The sequence below is a fragment of the Glycine soja genome, chromosome 13 (assembly GCF_004193775.1).
Source record: "Glycine soja cultivar W05 chromosome 13, ASM419377v2, whole genome shotgun sequence".
NCBI classification, from domain to species: Eukaryota; Viridiplantae; Streptophyta; class Magnoliopsida; order Fabales; family Fabaceae; genus Glycine; species Glycine soja.
The window spans coordinates 4,531,040-4,549,984 of record NC_041014.1 but is presented as its reverse complement, the minus strand read 5'-3'; the positions used below and the strand labels follow the sequence as shown (position 1 = coordinate 4,549,984).

General features: G+C 35.5%; 1 protein-coding gene across 1 annotated transcript; it reads right to left on the bottom strand.

Annotated features, from left to right (window-relative positions):
* Positions 1 to 12,137: 12,137 nt before the first annotated feature.
* On the bottom strand, positions 12,138 to 15,667 carry LOC114382053 (wee1-like protein kinase). The gene is made up of 10 exons (XM_028341284.1): positions 15,445 to 15,667; positions 15,284 to 15,353; positions 15,130 to 15,205; positions 14,150 to 14,398; positions 13,925 to 14,004; positions 13,696 to 13,805; positions 13,574 to 13,614; positions 13,335 to 13,483; positions 12,724 to 13,083; positions 12,138 to 12,547 (listed from the first exon to the last, which is right to left on the bottom strand). The coding sequence occupies exons 1-10, from the start codon at positions 15,546 to 15,548 to the stop codon at positions 12,467 to 12,469; spliced, it is 1,320 nt and encodes a 439-aa protein (XP_028197085.1). The 5' UTR covers positions 15,549 to 15,667; the 3' UTR covers positions 12,138 to 12,466.
* Between the last annotated feature and the right edge of the window lie 3,278 nt (positions 15,668 to 18,945).

Sequence of the window (18,945 nt, the reverse complement as noted above, 5' to 3'; positions counted from 1 at the left end):
CGACTCTCACGCGTTTTCTTTTTAGAAGACGCACTTTTGCTTTATGTCCGCATGCCCATTGTAGGGTAGGTAGCGACAGTTTCGCCAAAGGGAGAAGCAATAGTAGGCTCTGCCATTAAGCTTAAGTGGTTGCAAGATAATATGTCACCACTTCCCTCAGAACCGACACAGAAATAGTTAAAAGAACATTGTAGAGCTTACATTTTGCGGCTAATTAGTGGGGTTTTAATGCCAGACAACACGGGAAATCAGGTTCATTTGATGTACCTAACTGTCTTGGCTTATCTCGATCGAGTTAGGCGGTATAGTTGGGGCTCTGCCTGTCTGGCAACACTGTACATAGAAATGTGTAGGGTCACTAACCTTGATGCCAAAACCATGGGCGATTGTGTGTCATTGTTGTAATCTTGGGCATGGTATCGCATGCCCTTCATTGCAGAAAGAGTTAATCGAACACCATCGTATCCGTTGGTTATGAGGTAATATGAATATCAAATTCATTGTTATATGTGGAAGTAAAGCTTTCAAAGTTTATTTTGATGATGCCAAAGACTCAAGTCAAAAATCAAGAGTCAAACAAGTTTCAAGAATCAAAGAGTCGTTCAATCAAGAATCAAGATTCAAGTGAAGATTCAAGAGAAGACTCAAGATATGCAAGAACTTCAAGAAAAACATCAAGATAAGTATAAAAAGATTTTTTCAAAAGAAAAGATGGAATAACACAATCTGTCCAAAAGAATTTTTCGAAGAAAAATCTTTTACTAGAGTTTTTACTCTCTGGTAATCGATTACCAGAAGCCCAAACAGTTTTATAACTGTTTTACAAAGTAGTAATCGATTACCAATGTTTTTAAACGTTGGATTTCAAATTTCAAGAGTCATAACTTGTGATAAAACATTTTCAAACTTGTGTAATCGATTACACAAAATTTATAATCGATTACCAGTGTTTCTAAACATTGGTTTTCAAATCTAAATATGAAGAATCACATCTGTTGATGTGTAATCGATTACACTATAATGGTAATCGATTACCAGTGACTGGTTTTGAAAAATAAATTGCCAAAAGTCACAATTTTTAAAGTGACTAGTTTCTGAAGGTTTTTTCAAGAGTCACAACTTTTAAAGTGACTAGTTTTTTCAAGAGTCACAACTTTTAAAGTGACTAGTTTTCAATAGAGTCACAACTTTTAAAGTGACTAGTTTTCAATAGAGTCACAACTTTTAAAGTGACTAGTTTTCAATAGAATCACAATTTTTAAAGTAACTTGGTTTTTTCAAGAGCCATCAAATGGCTATAAATATGTGACCATGGCACTATTTTTTTTTTAAAAAAAAAAGATTCCTTTCATTCTAAAAGAGATTTTTTTTCTGATTCACTTCTCATCATCTTTCTAAGAGTTTTTGTTCAATACTTTCTTTGTCAAGAAAAGTTCATTGGTCAAAAACTTGTGCTATTCTTTTGATTTTTTCCTTCTCCCTCCCGCCAAAAGAATTCAAAGAACTAACCGTCTGAGAATTCTTTTGATTCATTCCTTCTCCCTCTTGCCAAAAGAATTCAAAGAACTAACCGTTGAGAATTCTTTTGATTCCCCAAACAAAGAATTCAAAGAACTAACCGTCTGAGAATTCTGTGTAAGAAGCGGGTAGCTTCTTGGTTGAAATAGTGAAGACAAGGGAGGGTACATCCTTTGTGGTTCACTTCAAGTAGAGGGTACATCTACTTGGTTGTTCAAAGAGAATAAGGGAGGGTACATCCTTTGTGGCTCTTTGCTTGTAAAGGATTTTACAAGGTTATTGGAAATCACAAGAACCGTGGGTTTCTTGGGGACTGGACGTAGGTAGGGGTTGTGGCCGAACCAGTATCAATCTTGTATTGCTTTCTTCTTCCCTACACTCTTTACTTTTCCGTTGTGCACTTTTTATTTCCACTTTACTTTTGTCTAAGTTATTGTTTATGTTCTTTACTTTCTCATAACTTAGTAGTAAAGCCTAATTGAATCTAGTAATATTAAGAAGGATAAATTTTAATTAGTCAAGACACATTAATAATTAATTCAACCCCCCCACCCCTTCTTAATTATTCTGAGGCCACTTGATCCAACATTATATGATTAGCCTAGTTTCAATTCAATTAAAAAAATTTCATTTATTAGATGGAGTGGCGGTGGATTAAGCTTTACCGGTACACCACATGGAGATGTCATTGGTTATAGAATGAAATTTGACCACGTGACAGTTGGACAGGTAATAAATAAAGTGAGTTACATAAAAATAATGTTGAGTTTTGTGTTTTTAATAATTAATTAATTATTCATGTTGTATTATTTTAGTTCTTATGGAATCCATATCTCCACTTTTTGGATGCTTTGGAGTCGATAGTTTTCGTAGACTATGGACAGCCTGCACCCCTCTAATTTGTTTCCCAATAGTAGAATGACACCAAGCAGATAGATTCAAACTTCAATTCCGCCACCAACAAGACATACCAAATCCCCCAAGAAACATGGACAAACTTCACAAAATCGACATGTGAGGTCGAACTGACACAAATTCGGCAGAAAAACATGCAAAGTAGATAAGGTATTGGCAACAACGTCAATCAATGGTTTTACAGGGACAACCTATTATAGGGCATGCAAAACATTCTTAGGAATACATGGCGTGGTATCAAAGTAATACTATTATTTATTTAAATATGCAACTGCCAATGAATTTTGAAACTAGTCAATCGTCAAGGGCAACAAACATCGTGCAACCAGAATGTAATCCTGCAAACACACCAATTCCCCACATGACAAATTATGTTCCACCCACATACACACCAATCCCCCCCATGACAAATTACGATTCTCTTAGTGCTTCAAACATGGACTACACTCCACCGATTGTCCAACCAGATGATTTCTTGAGCAATGTTTTTGGAACTGATTTTGTGGAACTGATTTTGGCACGCCAGCATCAGCTCGTGAATACATGCATAGCCTACAAAACAAAGTGGAACCAAGTTTCAACTTTATGTTTAGCAAGGATGTATAAGACAATAATCCATCACTGCCTGACATACCAGATGAACACCCACGTTGAAATCCAGGACGTAACAAGAGATGCCCTCCATGTGGAACAGGACACCATTATCGGGATTAAGTAGTAAAATTTGTTGTATGATGAAAATATCATTATGCAATTAAATTATGTTGAACTTTTCGACTTACATTATCTTCATGCTCCTCTAATTTTACAATTTACTTGAGTACCCTTATGACAAACGAAAATGACAACTGAATAGCATCGTACAAACACATCAAACAAACACCAAATACATAATAAAAACTAACAAGTAATTAAAAGCAATACAACAACATATGTTAAATGGTTTATTCTAATTTCATGGAACTATTCAAATTCTGCTCCATCTCCGTCCAAATTAGGTCATTAACGTGAGACAATGGTCGTGAAGTATGAACTTCAACTCTAAGTTTCATACATATTACACTTCACATGTTTGCGAATGTATTAAACATGCACCAAACATCTTCTTCATTAGTAATTGGACATGCCGTATACTCAACATGTCCATTAATTTCCTGTATAGGACAACGATACCAAATTGAAGTAATTGTGGAAGAAACATCAACATATGTAATTGATGATTGTATTACACTGGTTATGTCGGCCAACGTCATCGTTGGATACAACAACATCGATCTTGTGTTGTCACTGGTGAAAATTGTGTTTCCAGTTGAATTGTGGGTGATCTCACCATTGACATAAACACACAAATTGGGGCTGAACTCATTTTTCATGCACTATTCTTTTTTGGGTCACTTAGCACTTTGATGTAACTGTGCAAACATTAGGGTGATATAATGCAGTTAAATACAGAGGTATGCATGCTTTGGAAGCTAGAGACATGACAATAAGCTAGTCGTGCAAAGGGGTTTTGGAATCTCGAGCCGTTACAGTAAGGCTGCCGTTTTAATGACAATTGTAATCACGAGCCATGATTTTGACCCTTGCAACTATGCTTAAGTGTCCATCTTCAGCATTTTTTTTAAATTATGTCCAACACATTAATGATATCCATGACACATTTTTTCTGTAGTTTGAACATCAAAGAATCCAAAAAAAAAAATATCGTGTACCAGTTCCCTGGACAACCACCTCAAAATAGGAGCACAAAATAAAAAAAAAACTATGATTTTGACACTTGCAACTATACTTCAGTGCTCATTTACCAGTTCATCTAAATGCACAATAACTAGTGACTCACCCAACTATAAGCAAATTCTATAAATACCTGTCATACCCTAATTTTGTCTGGGGATGATCGTTGACCACTATTTGGATTTTTGTCGGCCGAATTGAGTTGCTTAACACTAATTGTCGCGCAATCCATAGGGTTTTGTGACATTTTGGAAGGAAATGTGCAAAATGTTCAAAAGAGGGGCAAAATGGTTACTTTGGGGACCTTTTCCAGCCCCTGGGCCCACTAGAAAACTTAAAGATGAAGCAATCAGCTCGCCTGGGTGAGCAAGTTGCTTCTGGAGGAAGCAAGCAACTCACCTGGGCAAGTTGTTGTTCAATTTCCTCCCCTCATTTTCCTATAAATAGGCGTGAGGGGTTGAAGGGAAGTGGTTCAGCATCATTTGTAAGAAGTTTTCACTGAAATTAGTGAGAAAAAGGAGAAAGAAGAAGAAAAATAAGGTCGAGGCGCTTCCATAATGCTTCCGTAACATTTCTGTGATTGTTCATCATTCTTCGACTGGTTAGTTTTCTATTTTGAAGCTTTGAATTCATTCTATGCACCCTTAGGGGTCCATTCTTGCTTTGTATGTCTTCATCTTCATTCTTCTACCATCGATGATCTTTTTCTCCGTTTTAAGCGAGTTTCAACCGATCGTTTAAGCCATAATCTCACTTAATCAATGTTAAAATGAATTTCAACTGATCGTTTGTGTTGCAATCACATTTGATCACCTTTAAAATGAATTTCAACCGATTATTTGTGTTGTAATCTTGTTTAACCACCTTTAAACTAAAATTCAACCAATCATTTATGTTGTAACCTCGGTTAATCATCAAAAAGATAAGTTTCAAATTGTCATTTACTTTGAAAGTTTCAATCGGTCATTCACTTTGAAAGTTCTCTTTTCAACTCACAAATCAAGCTTTTGTACACAAGAAAATCGCTTGAATCCGTTCAAAGGTCCAACGTCTTGCAGTCCTTTTTTTTTTACTTTTATCGGTTAAAACAAACCATTTAAAAGTCTAAAATCAACACTCCGTATAACTTTTCTTGCTTTTTAAAGAACTACGTAGGTCTGAGTTCCTCATCGCAATTGAGGATACGTAGGAGCAAGAGTCCTGCTCTTGTCGACCCCAAAAAGATAAAAAAACATAAAAAGGGAAATAAAATAAAATTTGAAGTCATGATTTTGCACATTTGATTAAATGCTTCTGTTCCTTGTGACGGACGCGTGGGGTGTTAATACCTTCCTCATGCGTAAATAACTCCTGAACCTTTTATTTCTTAAGATTCGTAGACTCGCTTTTTGGTTTTTCTAACATTTTTCTCAAATAAACGTTGGTGGTGACTCTGTGCGTTTTCTTTCCTTGGAAGACGCACCCGTGAGTCTCGCGTTGTAACACCCTGATATATATCTATATATTATTAGTAATTATGTTTGATGTTTGATTATATTTGTTGCATTATTATTATCCGTAATTATTTTCAAGGAGGTTAATTTAGTTAATAAAGGGGTGTGGGTAGATAAGGATCTAGCTTCTCAAAGAAGCCTCTTGAGAAAACTTCTCAAAGAAACCACGAGGAAGCTTCTTGAGGAAGCCTCTTTAATGAAGCTTCTTGAGGAAGCTACATGAGCTGCCTCGGTAAAAATGCTGCCTAGCCTTCGTTAACCGTTGGATCTTCTCGAAATTTGGTCTACAACTTCACAAGACAATTTTCCATGATCTGACCGTTGGGATCTTCGAGAAGATGTCTGGAGTGTGCGCGACATTTCCGTGTCCGAGACCATTTCTCACTTGAGCGTTTTCAGCCTTTGCTTTCGTGTAGCTTAGGAAAAATACCATTTCTTCTTCTTTCTTTCTTCCAAAGCCATTTCTAACGTCCCAAGAACTTTCTCCCTCACCCATAGCCACTATTAGCCACCACAAACTACCGTTGTTCTCCGTTGCAACCCCACACTGAGAGGAACCCTTCGACCGAAGCGGAATCTTCCAACTTGGCTCGCGGTTTCGGTAGAAAACGAAACCCTAGTCTGACCTTTCATTTTCCTTCGAGATAACCATGGTTCTATGCTTGTTTCTTGTTAGTTTCAGCTTGTCTTTGCATCTTTTTTGACTTTGGAACCGTCATTGCATGTCTTATGCTTCCTTTGAAAAACCCTAGAGAAAGAGACTTTGTAAACGTTATCCTTTCATGAAATGCATGTTATTTTCGTAACCTACACTAAACCCCGGTCACATTGGCGTGGTCGAAATTTCCAAATGATGTTCCTTTGTAAAACCCGAAATGCTCTCGGCTCTTTCTTGTAGTGATGTGGGTGTTTGACCCAGAGCACTATTATTAGCTTTCTTTTTTGAAATTCATATTAAGTCTCCTTCGTTTTGGTATGGTAAAGGATTGTCTGGAACCAACGAGTGGAAAAGAAAAAGACATCTCCAAGTGACGTGACGAGGAAACTGCGGGTAGCTCACAATAGGTGGTGAGGGGAGTTTATTATAAATTTTACCATTTTAACACCATAGCTAGGGTCAGGAAACCTGGCTATGAGGATATCTGCCTGTTCCTGTTGCATGCTGATTTTTCTTCAAAGAAAATTACGTTTTAACTAATGGGATGCAATAAAATTGTTATTGATATGCATGCTGGTTTTTTTCATGAGAACCTATGTTTTTTACGGATGGGATGCGATATATATATATATATATATGCGAAATGCGATTTGTTGTTGATGTCGCTATTAAGGATTTTAATTGATATGTGATGATAATGATAATTATGATGATATTGATTTGAGATGATGTTGTTAATAAAGACCATGTCAACATGAATTGTTATTATTGATGAATATGTGAATATGAAATGAGGTTGCTGTTGTTGTTGATAACGTCATTGAGATGAGATGATATTTATGTTGTGAATGACATGGAAATGGAATGTTGATTGATGTTGGAAATGCATTGGCATGTGCATGTTGTGTATGTTCGTGGGGGGCATTGTGCACTGACCTTCCAGGGTCTTTGGCACTAGCTTTTGGCCACGTTCATACGTTGGATGTTGTGTATGTTCGTGGGGGGGCACTGTGCACTGACCTTCCAAGGTCTTTGGCACTAGCTTTTGACCACGATCATACGTCGTATGGAGTGTATGTCATGGGGGGTAGAGTGCACTGACCTTGTCGGATGGCCCAGACGTGGGTAACTAGCGTGGTTAGAGAATCTAAGCATTTCTGAGGGGATGCTTAGGCGGTTTAATTGGTCCATGGTCTTTGGCACTTACTTTTGGTCGTGATCATAGCTCATACGACACAGGAAATAGAGTAATTGTGACCAAGTGTACTTTGTACTAGGGGGTTGTCACCTAGTAGGGAACACCTTTGGGCTCCCAGGCTGATCACCTATGGGAGGGGGGCTGTTACGTGCACAACCGGGTGGTCTCGACAAACTCAGCACAGTTCCCTAAGTGAGAGTGTCGTGTGGACACACTTCGGCTATTTCCTAAGATTTGGTTGTTGTTGGTACGTACCACATTGCATCTGAGTGTTGAGTCAGGTGCATGCATCATTTTGTGCAGTCTTGATTGGGTCCATGGATGGATGATGAGAAATTGTTGGATGTGGATGATGAATATTTGTTGGATATGAGTGTTGAATAATGATTGGTGTGTATGCTCATCATGTTTGCCTATGTTCCTTGCTAATTGTGGTTATTTGGAATTGGTATTGGTTCTTTCTATAATGAACTCACCCTTGCAATTTTGTATCGTGTGGTTGATACCTGTGATGATCACGAACCTTGTTCGTGGGAGCAGAATGACAGTGGTAGGGTACAGAGAGTAAGATTCTGGTGAGGAGCCATCGAGCCAACGTGATGGCGTTGGCGTTATTTTGGGAGAGAGTTGTATTTTGTAATCAACTCCTCCGTAGTTGGTTTTTAAGTTTTATTTTGTTGAGTTAAAGATGTAAAACTGGGATTTTAATTATATCTATGAACAGATTTAATTTTCGTTGTGTATGACATGTACCGAATTATTGTTTCTATGTAATTATGCATATTCACTTAAGTAATAGCGTGTTGTTGGATGAATTTATGTTGTGACAAAATCACTTCTATTTTCATAAGCAAAAATTAAGGGAGTTCTTTTTATAAAAATTGAAATTATCGAATATTAGAGTGTGGATACCGTAGCGACGAGGCGGGTCGTTACACGCGTCGCCCTCCCGCCGAAGGGTAGGTTGCGACAATACCACTATAGCTAAAGACATTCGTAGAACTTTCAAATATTCATCTCAACCCCTACCACAATGTGACACCCAATTACATATATTTGTGTTCACTACAACGGCCAAATCTACAACACTAATGATGGCACCACCTTCGTTAGTAACAACACAAAAACTTTCATGGTCAACAAAGTCATAACCTTTACACAATTGCTTGAAATTGTTCACCAAAAACTAAACAATGAACCACAACAACATATCCAACATCTCCACTTTCGATGCCCCATATTTGAGTCAAGACAATGTTATATGTACACATCTTTTATTCTGCGAGATGATGCTGATGTTCAACAAATGTTCAACATTTTTTACAACAACTTACCACTACCATTTGTGGAGCTATTTGCCATAATCTGTGACAACAATAACCCACCAAGCAACCAACATGACTCAACCTCCAATCTTGAGGACCTATCAAATGAATACGAGACTTGTTGGGTAAAAAATCATGGTAGTGATACTGACTCCTCTTCCAGGCCCGAAGGAAATAACATGTCTCCATCCCACGAAACAATATTCAAACGAGATTGGTAATCTCGGGATGATTCATGTCGTAGTTGTTTATGCTATGAGGTTTTCATGTAGTGCCTTATGTCTGTGTTCAGTGATAACTTTGCGTAATGAAATAAATTGTTTGTTTAAATTTAGGTTAACAATTTCCAGTTTACCCACTTCTACTACAGTAGGTGGCATGGTAACATAACTATCGAAAATTATAATGGATGTTTGTTGCATCAATTACCATGGAAAAATCACAATCCAAATTGACAACACTCTGCAATTTGCACACGTCTCTAAAAAATTAAATGTCTCACCACCAAAACTAACATGAAATGGACAACTCATATTATCTTTGTTCACTCTGAAAATTATAATGGACGTCTGCTGCATTAGTTATCATGGAAAAAATCACAATCCAAATTGACAACACTCTGCAATTTGCACACGTCTCTAAAAAAAATGTCTCACCAGCAAAACTGACATGAAATGGATAACTCAGAATCTCTTTTTTCACTCTGAAATTTATAATGGACGTCTACTGCATCAATTACCAGGGAAAAATTAACATTGGATTCCAAAGAATCCTTTAGCAGGAACACAATTCTAACCTTATGAGATTCTAATACACATCAACGGGGCAAAATGCTCATACAACTATAAATAACACCAAACCTCCTCAATACAATCGCACAATTTCACACAACATACCTTCACAAACCAAATTCAATCTTAAAACTATGGCATTCTTGGGAGAAACAAGCAGTCAGACCATTGCTAACTCGAGATTAGCCTTCATTTTTCCAAATGGACCAATCACTCATAACCAAACTGGTGTTTATTTTCAAAGTCTCACTCCAACACCAATGTGAGTTCCTAATGACTGTTCTTTTGAGACACTCAAGAGTAGAATGCACAACACCCTTCAGTTAACCAATGATCAATTAGTGAATGAAATCTACTACAGACAGTCATTCATAGATGCAGGTCAGAAATATTTTTTTCAATCTCTACAATTGAAAAATGGTGATGATGTTTACACAATGTTAATGTGCAATGAGAAATACTCTTGTGTTGGCCCTATAGAATTATTATGTACCATCAATAGAACACCGGATGGTATACTCAACCTGCTTCAATCCACTATCACTCCTACTCATTATGCAATTATGTATTACAATAGGAAGTGGAACATACCACGCCAAGGTGGGTTTTTGGGTTACTCCTTCACTGGAACAAATCCAATAAGATTTGACATTCCTTTGGGATGTAGCATGGACAAACTCAAGGATTTAATCAAGCGAGTTGCACCTATGGGGGTTCCCCCTTATGGAATTCATGAATCATAGGTGGTCAAACGATTGTTCTTTCGACAACCAAGTCATGCTAAGTATTCAGAAAATTTAATCGAATATGAAATAACGGAATTGAAGAACAACGAAGACGTGCTAAAGGTGTTAGTACAATCCAACTATTGGAAATGATTTTGCCCAATAGAAATTTTAGTTATTTTTAACAAACCAATAACCAAAATGGAAAAAGACGTGTCTCCCACACAACATCTATCAGATCATTATTAGTTTCATCATATTTGTGTTGCAATTGTATTTTTTAGTATGTTTCGTTATTCTCATTTATCATCTCAGTTACCGCACTTTTCAATTTTATGTTTATTATATAAGAAAAATGTATCAATTATTTATTCACTGTGTTTTTAAATTCGTTTTAATACTACTAACTATTTTTCTCATTTTTTTAATTAACGTACATAACAAAACAAAACCATAAAAAACACATAAATTTAGCTAAAAAATACATACATCATATTAAAAAAATTATACTATAATTTTCTCCAATTTTATCATTTTCCTTTATCTATATATATTTCATTTCTAAAAGAACAAAAAAAATTGAAAAAACATGGGACCCGAATTCTCAATACAGATTTTGAAATTTTTTTAAAAAAAAATAGTGTAAATTCGAGTTTTTCAAACCGAATTTACACCGTAAATAGTAAAATTGTATATTGGGATAAATAATGTAAAAGATTGTATATTTTGGGGATCTTTTATGTATATTTTGGAAAAAAAATCTGTTTGTTTAAGATCTTCTGACAAAGATAATGGTCCTTGGGTGCATTAAATGTAGCATACAATATGTTTCACCAACTAGTCATATTGATGTGATAAAAACATATAACTTATCTCCACTTTCTCGTATATCTCTTGTTGAAGTCACCATATTTCCTTTTGCATAGACACATACAATGTCTTTCTCCTTCTACTTGATTTGCATGCCTTTTGCGGGATTAGGTTAACACTTTTTTTGTTGACCTTTTCTTTGAAACTCCTAAAGCATATTCCGAGAATGATAGGTGTGTTCTTCAAGATCCCAGTTTTAAAAAATCCTTTTGCTTAAAATATTCGTATAAAAATAAAATAAAGTCAAACACAAAAATGTATAATATTATGTGTTATTGGTGATCTTTTTTAATTAAAATTAAAATTTTACTTAGATAGTCAACCTCAACTTTTATTAATATTTTTTAATTGTAAAGGTTACTAAAATAAAATTCAATTTAATAAAGAATAATGCCTTAATTTTTTCATAAAACCAAATATGATAAAAACTTGACGAGTAGAATACCAATTATGTCCAACATAGCTAGTAAATACTAAATAGCTAAGCTTCTTAAACATTTTCCAGGGAGTTTATTATTTGTATTGCAAACTTTTTGTTGAAAGAGACAATTTATTTTGATAATTTTTTAGGCCAAAAAAAAATTAGTCTCCGACTGTTAATTGGATATATCCTTATTAAAAAAATTATATTTCGGCTGTTGGAGTAGCAGCTATAGTACAATTCAATTATTGAGTCTCACTATTGGTTATTCCATTTCTCTATTTTTCTTCTCTAATTGTAACAAACTTTTTCTTTTTTAATTTTCAAGAACATCTCCAAGTGTCACTTCATTATGTCCTGACCAAAATAAATTGCATAAATCGGCAAGATTTATAGCTTCACCGATTTCAATGAAATTTAAAAAATGCAACAGATATAAATAGATAAAGTAGAATTCTTTGAATTAAAAAAATGCAACCGGATATAAAGTCAAATGAGTATGGGTTTCAATCGCTTCTCCTTTGTAAATAACCATTTACATATCCTTAATCTATAATCCTTTACAATGTAGTGCTAGTGCAGATTGTCAGGCGAGACCATTGCATTTACAGTACTTGCATCAAAGTAGAGGGAAAATGTGGACCACATATACAAAAAATACATCTTCAAAAAAATATGCTTTAATAGCATATATCCAAGCTAGTCACCAATATGCTTTAATAGCATAAGTCACCAAATTGGCCATTACATTATACTATACGCCGTTTTCCCCCCTTACACATACGATGGCCCATCAAAACATAAACAACCAGATCTCATCAATTTCTTGCCATTTCAAGGACCCTCTTCAGCAACTTTGTAGCCGAAGGCCGCTTAACCGGATCGGGGTCCATCATGACCTAAATGAATTCACCAAAAACTCGAATAAATCATCAAACCAAATCGAGCCTCACAAACAGTGCTAGCAACAGCAACATTATTTTCAACGCATTCATTATTGATTAGAAATAGAATGTCTTGCTATCCTGTGCCTCAAGAATCAATAAAACATTTTGAGTGCAATTTAAAGAAGTACCGTGAGTAAGTTTTGAAATTGCACTGAAACTCCTGGCAAGAATGGCACCTTTCCCTCTTTAGGATTAAAGAACTGAATTCCTGATTCTGGTTCTGGCAAACACGAGCTGCTAATTAGCTCAAACATAGAAGCTCCCAGGGAGAAGATATCAACCTTGTCAAGGTGATCATAATTCTCATTAAGGATTTCCTGAGGCATATAATGTGCATCACCCTCCTCAATTGGAAGGCTATTATCAAGTAGAGTTGCACATCCAAAATCACCAAGCTTATAAACACCATTTTTCACATAAATATTTTCAGGCTTAACATCAAGATGAGCTATTCCCTTCTTATGGATAAATTGCAATGCACTGGCAACCTGCCCAAAATTTATACCGCAAATGAAAACATGAACACTGAACAGAAACAACAGATTAGGGACAAATTTAAGTAGGAATTTTAAAGGATAATGAAACCAGTACAGATACATAGTATGAGACTTCCATTATGTGTAAACAATATGTTTGGTGCTATTACTATATGATGTTAGTCTGAAATGACTCCTAGATGCCGGGGTAATGAAGTATATACAAGATAAAAAATGGTCATTATTCATGAAATGAAGCTCACCTGATACAAAGCTTCTATTTCATGTCCTGCAGTGACTAATGATGGACAATTTTTTATGGATAAGCTGTGATCACATAGCTCCATCTGAATATACAGTTGTTCATTTTCAAACCATGAAGAATAGTACCCCACAATGTTCTCATGGGAACCTAGAAAAACAAGAATGCCAATAAGACTAAAAGAAATTATATAAAAGCCATTATAGAATAAAACAAGAGACAAAAATGTAATATAGAAACCTATGGCAGCCAAAGCTTGAACTTCCATCAAGGCTTTTTCCCTATAATATTGTTAAAAGGCCAGTGTAAGTGGCTAAAGCAAACACGAGGGGAAATAACATCCATAGGTATGAAGATGCTACCTTTCTGTTTCCTTGCACAACTTCCTGGTGCTGTGTTTCACAGCATACAAGCAACCATCTATTCGCTTTATTACTTTGAAAACATTGCTGAAGTGACCTATACCAATTTGCTGATAACAAAGAAAAGTTGGTTGCACGTGAAAACCAAAATTTTGAACTGCAACCAGTCAACACAAATCCAAAAAAACTCATGGCATGGAAGTTTCAATTTCTTCTTCAAACATAATACCTCAATCTCATGAAAGTCATTGCGGTAGCGTGAAAGACAATCACCACCACCACCACCACCAACAAGTGCAGGGAAGAGGCCTGCATTGTTTTCAATTATATTTATATACAGTTAGAAAATTGCATCATGTGTCAGCGATAGAGAACTCCTTCAGGGTGTAATAAAATGTCTCAAATGTTTACAAGTCCAATAATAAACCCAACAAAGTCAAACATCTAACTATACCTGCAAATTTTGATCTTTGACTTTCAAAAGGGTCGATTTCCTTTTCTGAAAGGCATTTCAAAAAGGGGTTTCTAATACAAGGAGGAGGCATAACCCTGCAACGCAATGCAACTGCAGAACGAGACACATAGTTTCGAGCCTTTGGCTTATCAGTAATATACTCTCCAACAAAGTCATTTCCAAGTTCCACAATTGGCTGATTATCACCAGAGGAGGTAGAACTGAGAGTATCTCCTGAGATAGCATCATCTAGGACAACCATGAGGAAAGAATTTGATTAAAAATGCATAAATTGACATATAATTGAAAATTATTGAAGTTAATAATTATTTTGTGAGCCATACTTGGTAAAGTGTATCAAAATTAAACTCAAAACACAATTACTTTACAAGAGAATGCTTAAAATAAATTCGTTATTATTTCCTAAAAGAAATAATAACTCTCAACTCCCAAGCATACAACTTTACTGTTTAGATGACTAATAAGCATTTTACAAATATATTGCTAATTTAGATAGATATTCATGCGTTACTTAACAAAATAGTAGCAAACAACAACACTTGTGAAAGTACACTCCTCAGGTTTCCTAAGAAAGTGTTAAATATATTTAGCACATGAGTAGTTCAAATTTCCTAAATAAATAATCACTTTCAAGCATAAAAAACATATTTAGGTCACTGATAAGCATTAAAATATATTGCTAATTTCATGCATTACTTAACTTCACAAAATAGCAAACAACACTTGTTTTAGTAAACTCCTCAGGATAAAAATGGTAGAAATATGATTAAAACTCAAGTCTTTTTCTTTCTTTTTCATCACCTACAGACCCAACTCCTCAGGGATTTTCAGTAACTTTTTAAGGATATTCAATTAAAAAAAAGAAACTACTCAATGTAAACACCGGGGAAAAAAGGTAAAAATAAAAAGAAATAAACTCCTCAGGGTGGAACAGTTTCGGTAACTAGTCTAATTCTTACCCATTCGGCATCGCTTGCCTTTTGAAGTACTTGGCTTCTTCTCTGGTGACTTGGGGCAAGGGCCATCTTCCTCTTCCTGAAAAAGAAAATGAAAAAAAAAGATATAAAAATATGAACATAAATGTAAAAATGAAATATGTACGTTACCACTTACCAAGTCGACACTGTTGCTATCGAAGCCTTTCACAGGAAACTTGTTATCAGGGGTCAGGTAATCCGGTGTGCTGCGAAAAAGCCAACCAAAGTGAGTGAGTGAGTGAGAAAGGCACAAGCTTGGAGAGATGAAACGAAACGAAACGTGTAAACGGCGTTTACCAAAACAGGTCCTGGCTGAGAATGAAGTCGATATCGTCGTCCAGAGAAGAAGAAGAAATCACCAAGTCCAAGTCCTGCTTCTCGTTCTGCATTTTCCTATTCATCTCGTTCGCCCGCCGTTAGAGGAGTGCGTGTGTGAGACTGAGAGCACTGAGTGATCAAACAAAACGCATAAATAAATAAGAAAAGGGGTGGAGGGACGGAGGAGAGAAGAAATGTTTTTTGGGTTAAGGCGGGGGAAAGTGCTTTTGCTTTTCTTTGGAGAATTCGATCTTTGCCGTTCGTGTTGCTGACTTAAGACACGTTGTTTAATTTGAAGGCTTGGATTTTAGACTCTTCCTCGTGAACTGAACAGACTAATTTAGAATATAAAATATAATACAGTACGTGATTAGTCGGATGGGACGGATAGGAAAAGACCGCTACTGTCCTATTTCGATTTTCGGTAATAAAATCCAGACATAATATTTTTTTAAGTTAACGTTTTTTTTTTTATTTTTTATTTGTCTAAGTTTATTCTTTTAATTTTAATTTTTTTATGTTTATGTTTTTTATCTTTGATTCATGTAAAATATTTTTAAAAAAATTTTATAAGTTAATATTTTTTTAATTTTTATTTTTATAAAATTTTAATTTTTCATTTATAATTTTCATAAGTTTAGGTTTATAGGAATTAAAATTAAAATATATATATATAAGTTTACAAGGACTAAAAATAAATAAAATATCTTACAAGACTAAAATCGAAAGGGTGCAAACTTACATGAGTTAAAATTAGAAAAATAAGCTTACAGAGACCAAAAATGAAAAAACACTAACTCATAGGGATACATAATATATTTAAGTCTAAAATCAAAACTAAATCGCAAGAGGGCAAATAATCATTTTACTCTTTGAAATTCGAATTAACTAAATTTTTAGTCCCTTAACTTTTTTAAAATTTGAGCTTTAGTTCCTAAATAAAAGTTTGAATGTCTCTCAACTTTTTTCCGTTAAGATTTTTAGTCTTTAATGAAGTACATGAAACACATTAGAAGAGGGATTGAATAGGATGATGGATAAAACTTAGTCTTTCAAAAACTATTAAAAACTTTTCTCAAATAGATATCAATTGATGGAAAGTTTCATCCAAGGGGTTCAAAATCATGTTGTGCTAAAAAACAGTTCACAAAACTTGGATATAGTAGTGTAAAAGTGATTTGTAAAAAAGAACTAGTTATATAGAAACAATAAAGAAAACACATAGGTTTTCTACTAGTTCACCCCAACTCTTGGGCTACGTCTAATTCTCTTTCAAACCTTGAAGGGTTTCCACTAATCAATTCTTTGATTACAACTAGGTATTCTATATGTCATTTTTGGCTACAGCGAGTACTCTCTAGACTATTCTTAACATTACCCTTAATCTCCCCCTAAGATTAAGACTCAAGTATTCTTTGTCACTAATTCACTCCTGGCTTTCACAAACAATATATGTCTAAAAGAAAATGTATTCTAATGTATTCTAATCACTCAAAGAGTGTTTACACAATAAGCTCAAATCAATGAAACTCGTTAACTTAACAAAGCTAAGATTCACTCAATTTGCTCAAGTTTCTTTTGTCCAACTGACAGCATTTCAACACTTGTTCTTTTTGTCTCATAATATTCTCTTGTAATTCCACACTTAACATGAACATCTTCAAACTTTGTATAGACTTTAAAGCTTTGATCCTTTGAGAGATCCCAGCTAGCCATTGTAACATCCTAGAAATTTCTACCCGGAGTTTTCGGAAACGATGTATTTTGAATGATTATATATATATATATATATATATATATATAAGTATTATTCAGTGTATATGCATATATATGTTCTTGGTAGAAATAGGAGTAGTGGGGGCAAGATACGCGGGTTAGGCTAATTAAGGAAGAGAAATCCATAACTGGGAGGTTATGGGTTAATTCTTAAGTAATTAGTCTAAAAATCATCGTTTTGCGTGCGACTTAGAATTTAACGAAACCAACCTCTGAACCACGCTCGGGGTTTTATTCTGAGCGTTTTGATATATATATTGCTTGCTTTCGAAAACTGGCCCCGACAGACGCAGAGAAACGTGAGGAACTGGAACCAGAGAAATGGCATGCAAACCGAGGCATGATTTTAGCGTTTCAAAGGTCAGATTTTCCCCACTTTTGTGGCTGAGTATGGGTCACAGTCAAAGGGGAAAGTGGGCCCTTTTTGCTCCACTCAAATGGAGACATGTGGCATAGCTTAAATAAAATAATGGAAAAAGGGAAAACCCTTTTTATTTAAGACCAAAAAGCTTTTCTCTCTCCTCACTCAGCAAAACAGAAAATTTCAGACAGCCCTCTCTCTCCCTCACGTTGCCATTCTCTTCTTCTTCATTCTCCATTGAAGCTCCACACAAAGCTTCAACCTTTGGCCATCATTTCTGCCCCAAATCGTGAAAGGAGAGCATTTTCGGGGTCGTGAAGTGCGTGGCTACGAGTGGGACTTCGAAATTTCAGGTTTGGGTGGACTTCTTTCTCTCTTAAATTTCGTGGGTATAGGGCTTTGGGAGATATGATGGGTAGTCTTGCTAGTTTTCTGCTTCATGATAGTTATATGTGAAGAAACTTGTTGAAAGCTTGTTGAAATTGCCATGTTTGGATGAGTTAGACATACCCATTCTGTTTTAGGGTTTTGTGATGATGTTTGTGATGCTTGTATGCTGAAAATTGCTCATGGAAAACTGTTAGAGATGAAAGGTAGAGTTAACCTAGGGTTGGAAAGTGAGAATGTGGTGTTATGAGTGGAAAAAGAGTGAGGCTTTGAGAGTTGGAAGGTTAAGTCTGAATTCTGTGGTAAATGGAGGTTAAAGTGAGTTAATCCTAGCTTGAAATGTCATTTAGGACTTATGAGAAAGCTTGGACTGTGCTAGAGAGAAAAATAAATGACCAAAGTGAACAAAGAGCCATTTCTAGGGCAAATTTGGGTGTTGAAGAGTCAAATTTTGATTCGGTGAGATTTTAGGTGTAAATCCAGTTTGAACAAGTCTAAATAGATGTTATGGACTGGTGTGAGGTGAGAGTTTGCTTCAAATTTACCTCATTCTAAATTTCACTTTTCAAACCTAGAAAACCCATTGAATGGAGGGGTGTTGGACACCTAGATTCTGTGTTGCTGTGCTTTAAAGCTTGACTTTGGTTTAGACATGATTGATCATGATTTGGGACTTGTAGGAATTGATTTGGGCAAGATTGGATGAGGGAAAGTGTGATTTTCGAAATCTGCACTTATGCAGAATTTTGCTGTCAAAATAGGTGCAGCAGGATTTTGGCTTGTGTAGAAAAATGCTTGTGTGTGGTTGGCTGTGGAAAGAGCAGTGCAGAATGAGTTCTGGATGTTTGCTAGTAGATCCCAACGGTCAAAATGTAGGCTTATGCACTATAGACTTCCAGTAAAATTTTGGAGTCGATCCAACGGTTAACGAATTGGATCGAAGGAATTGTTACTGG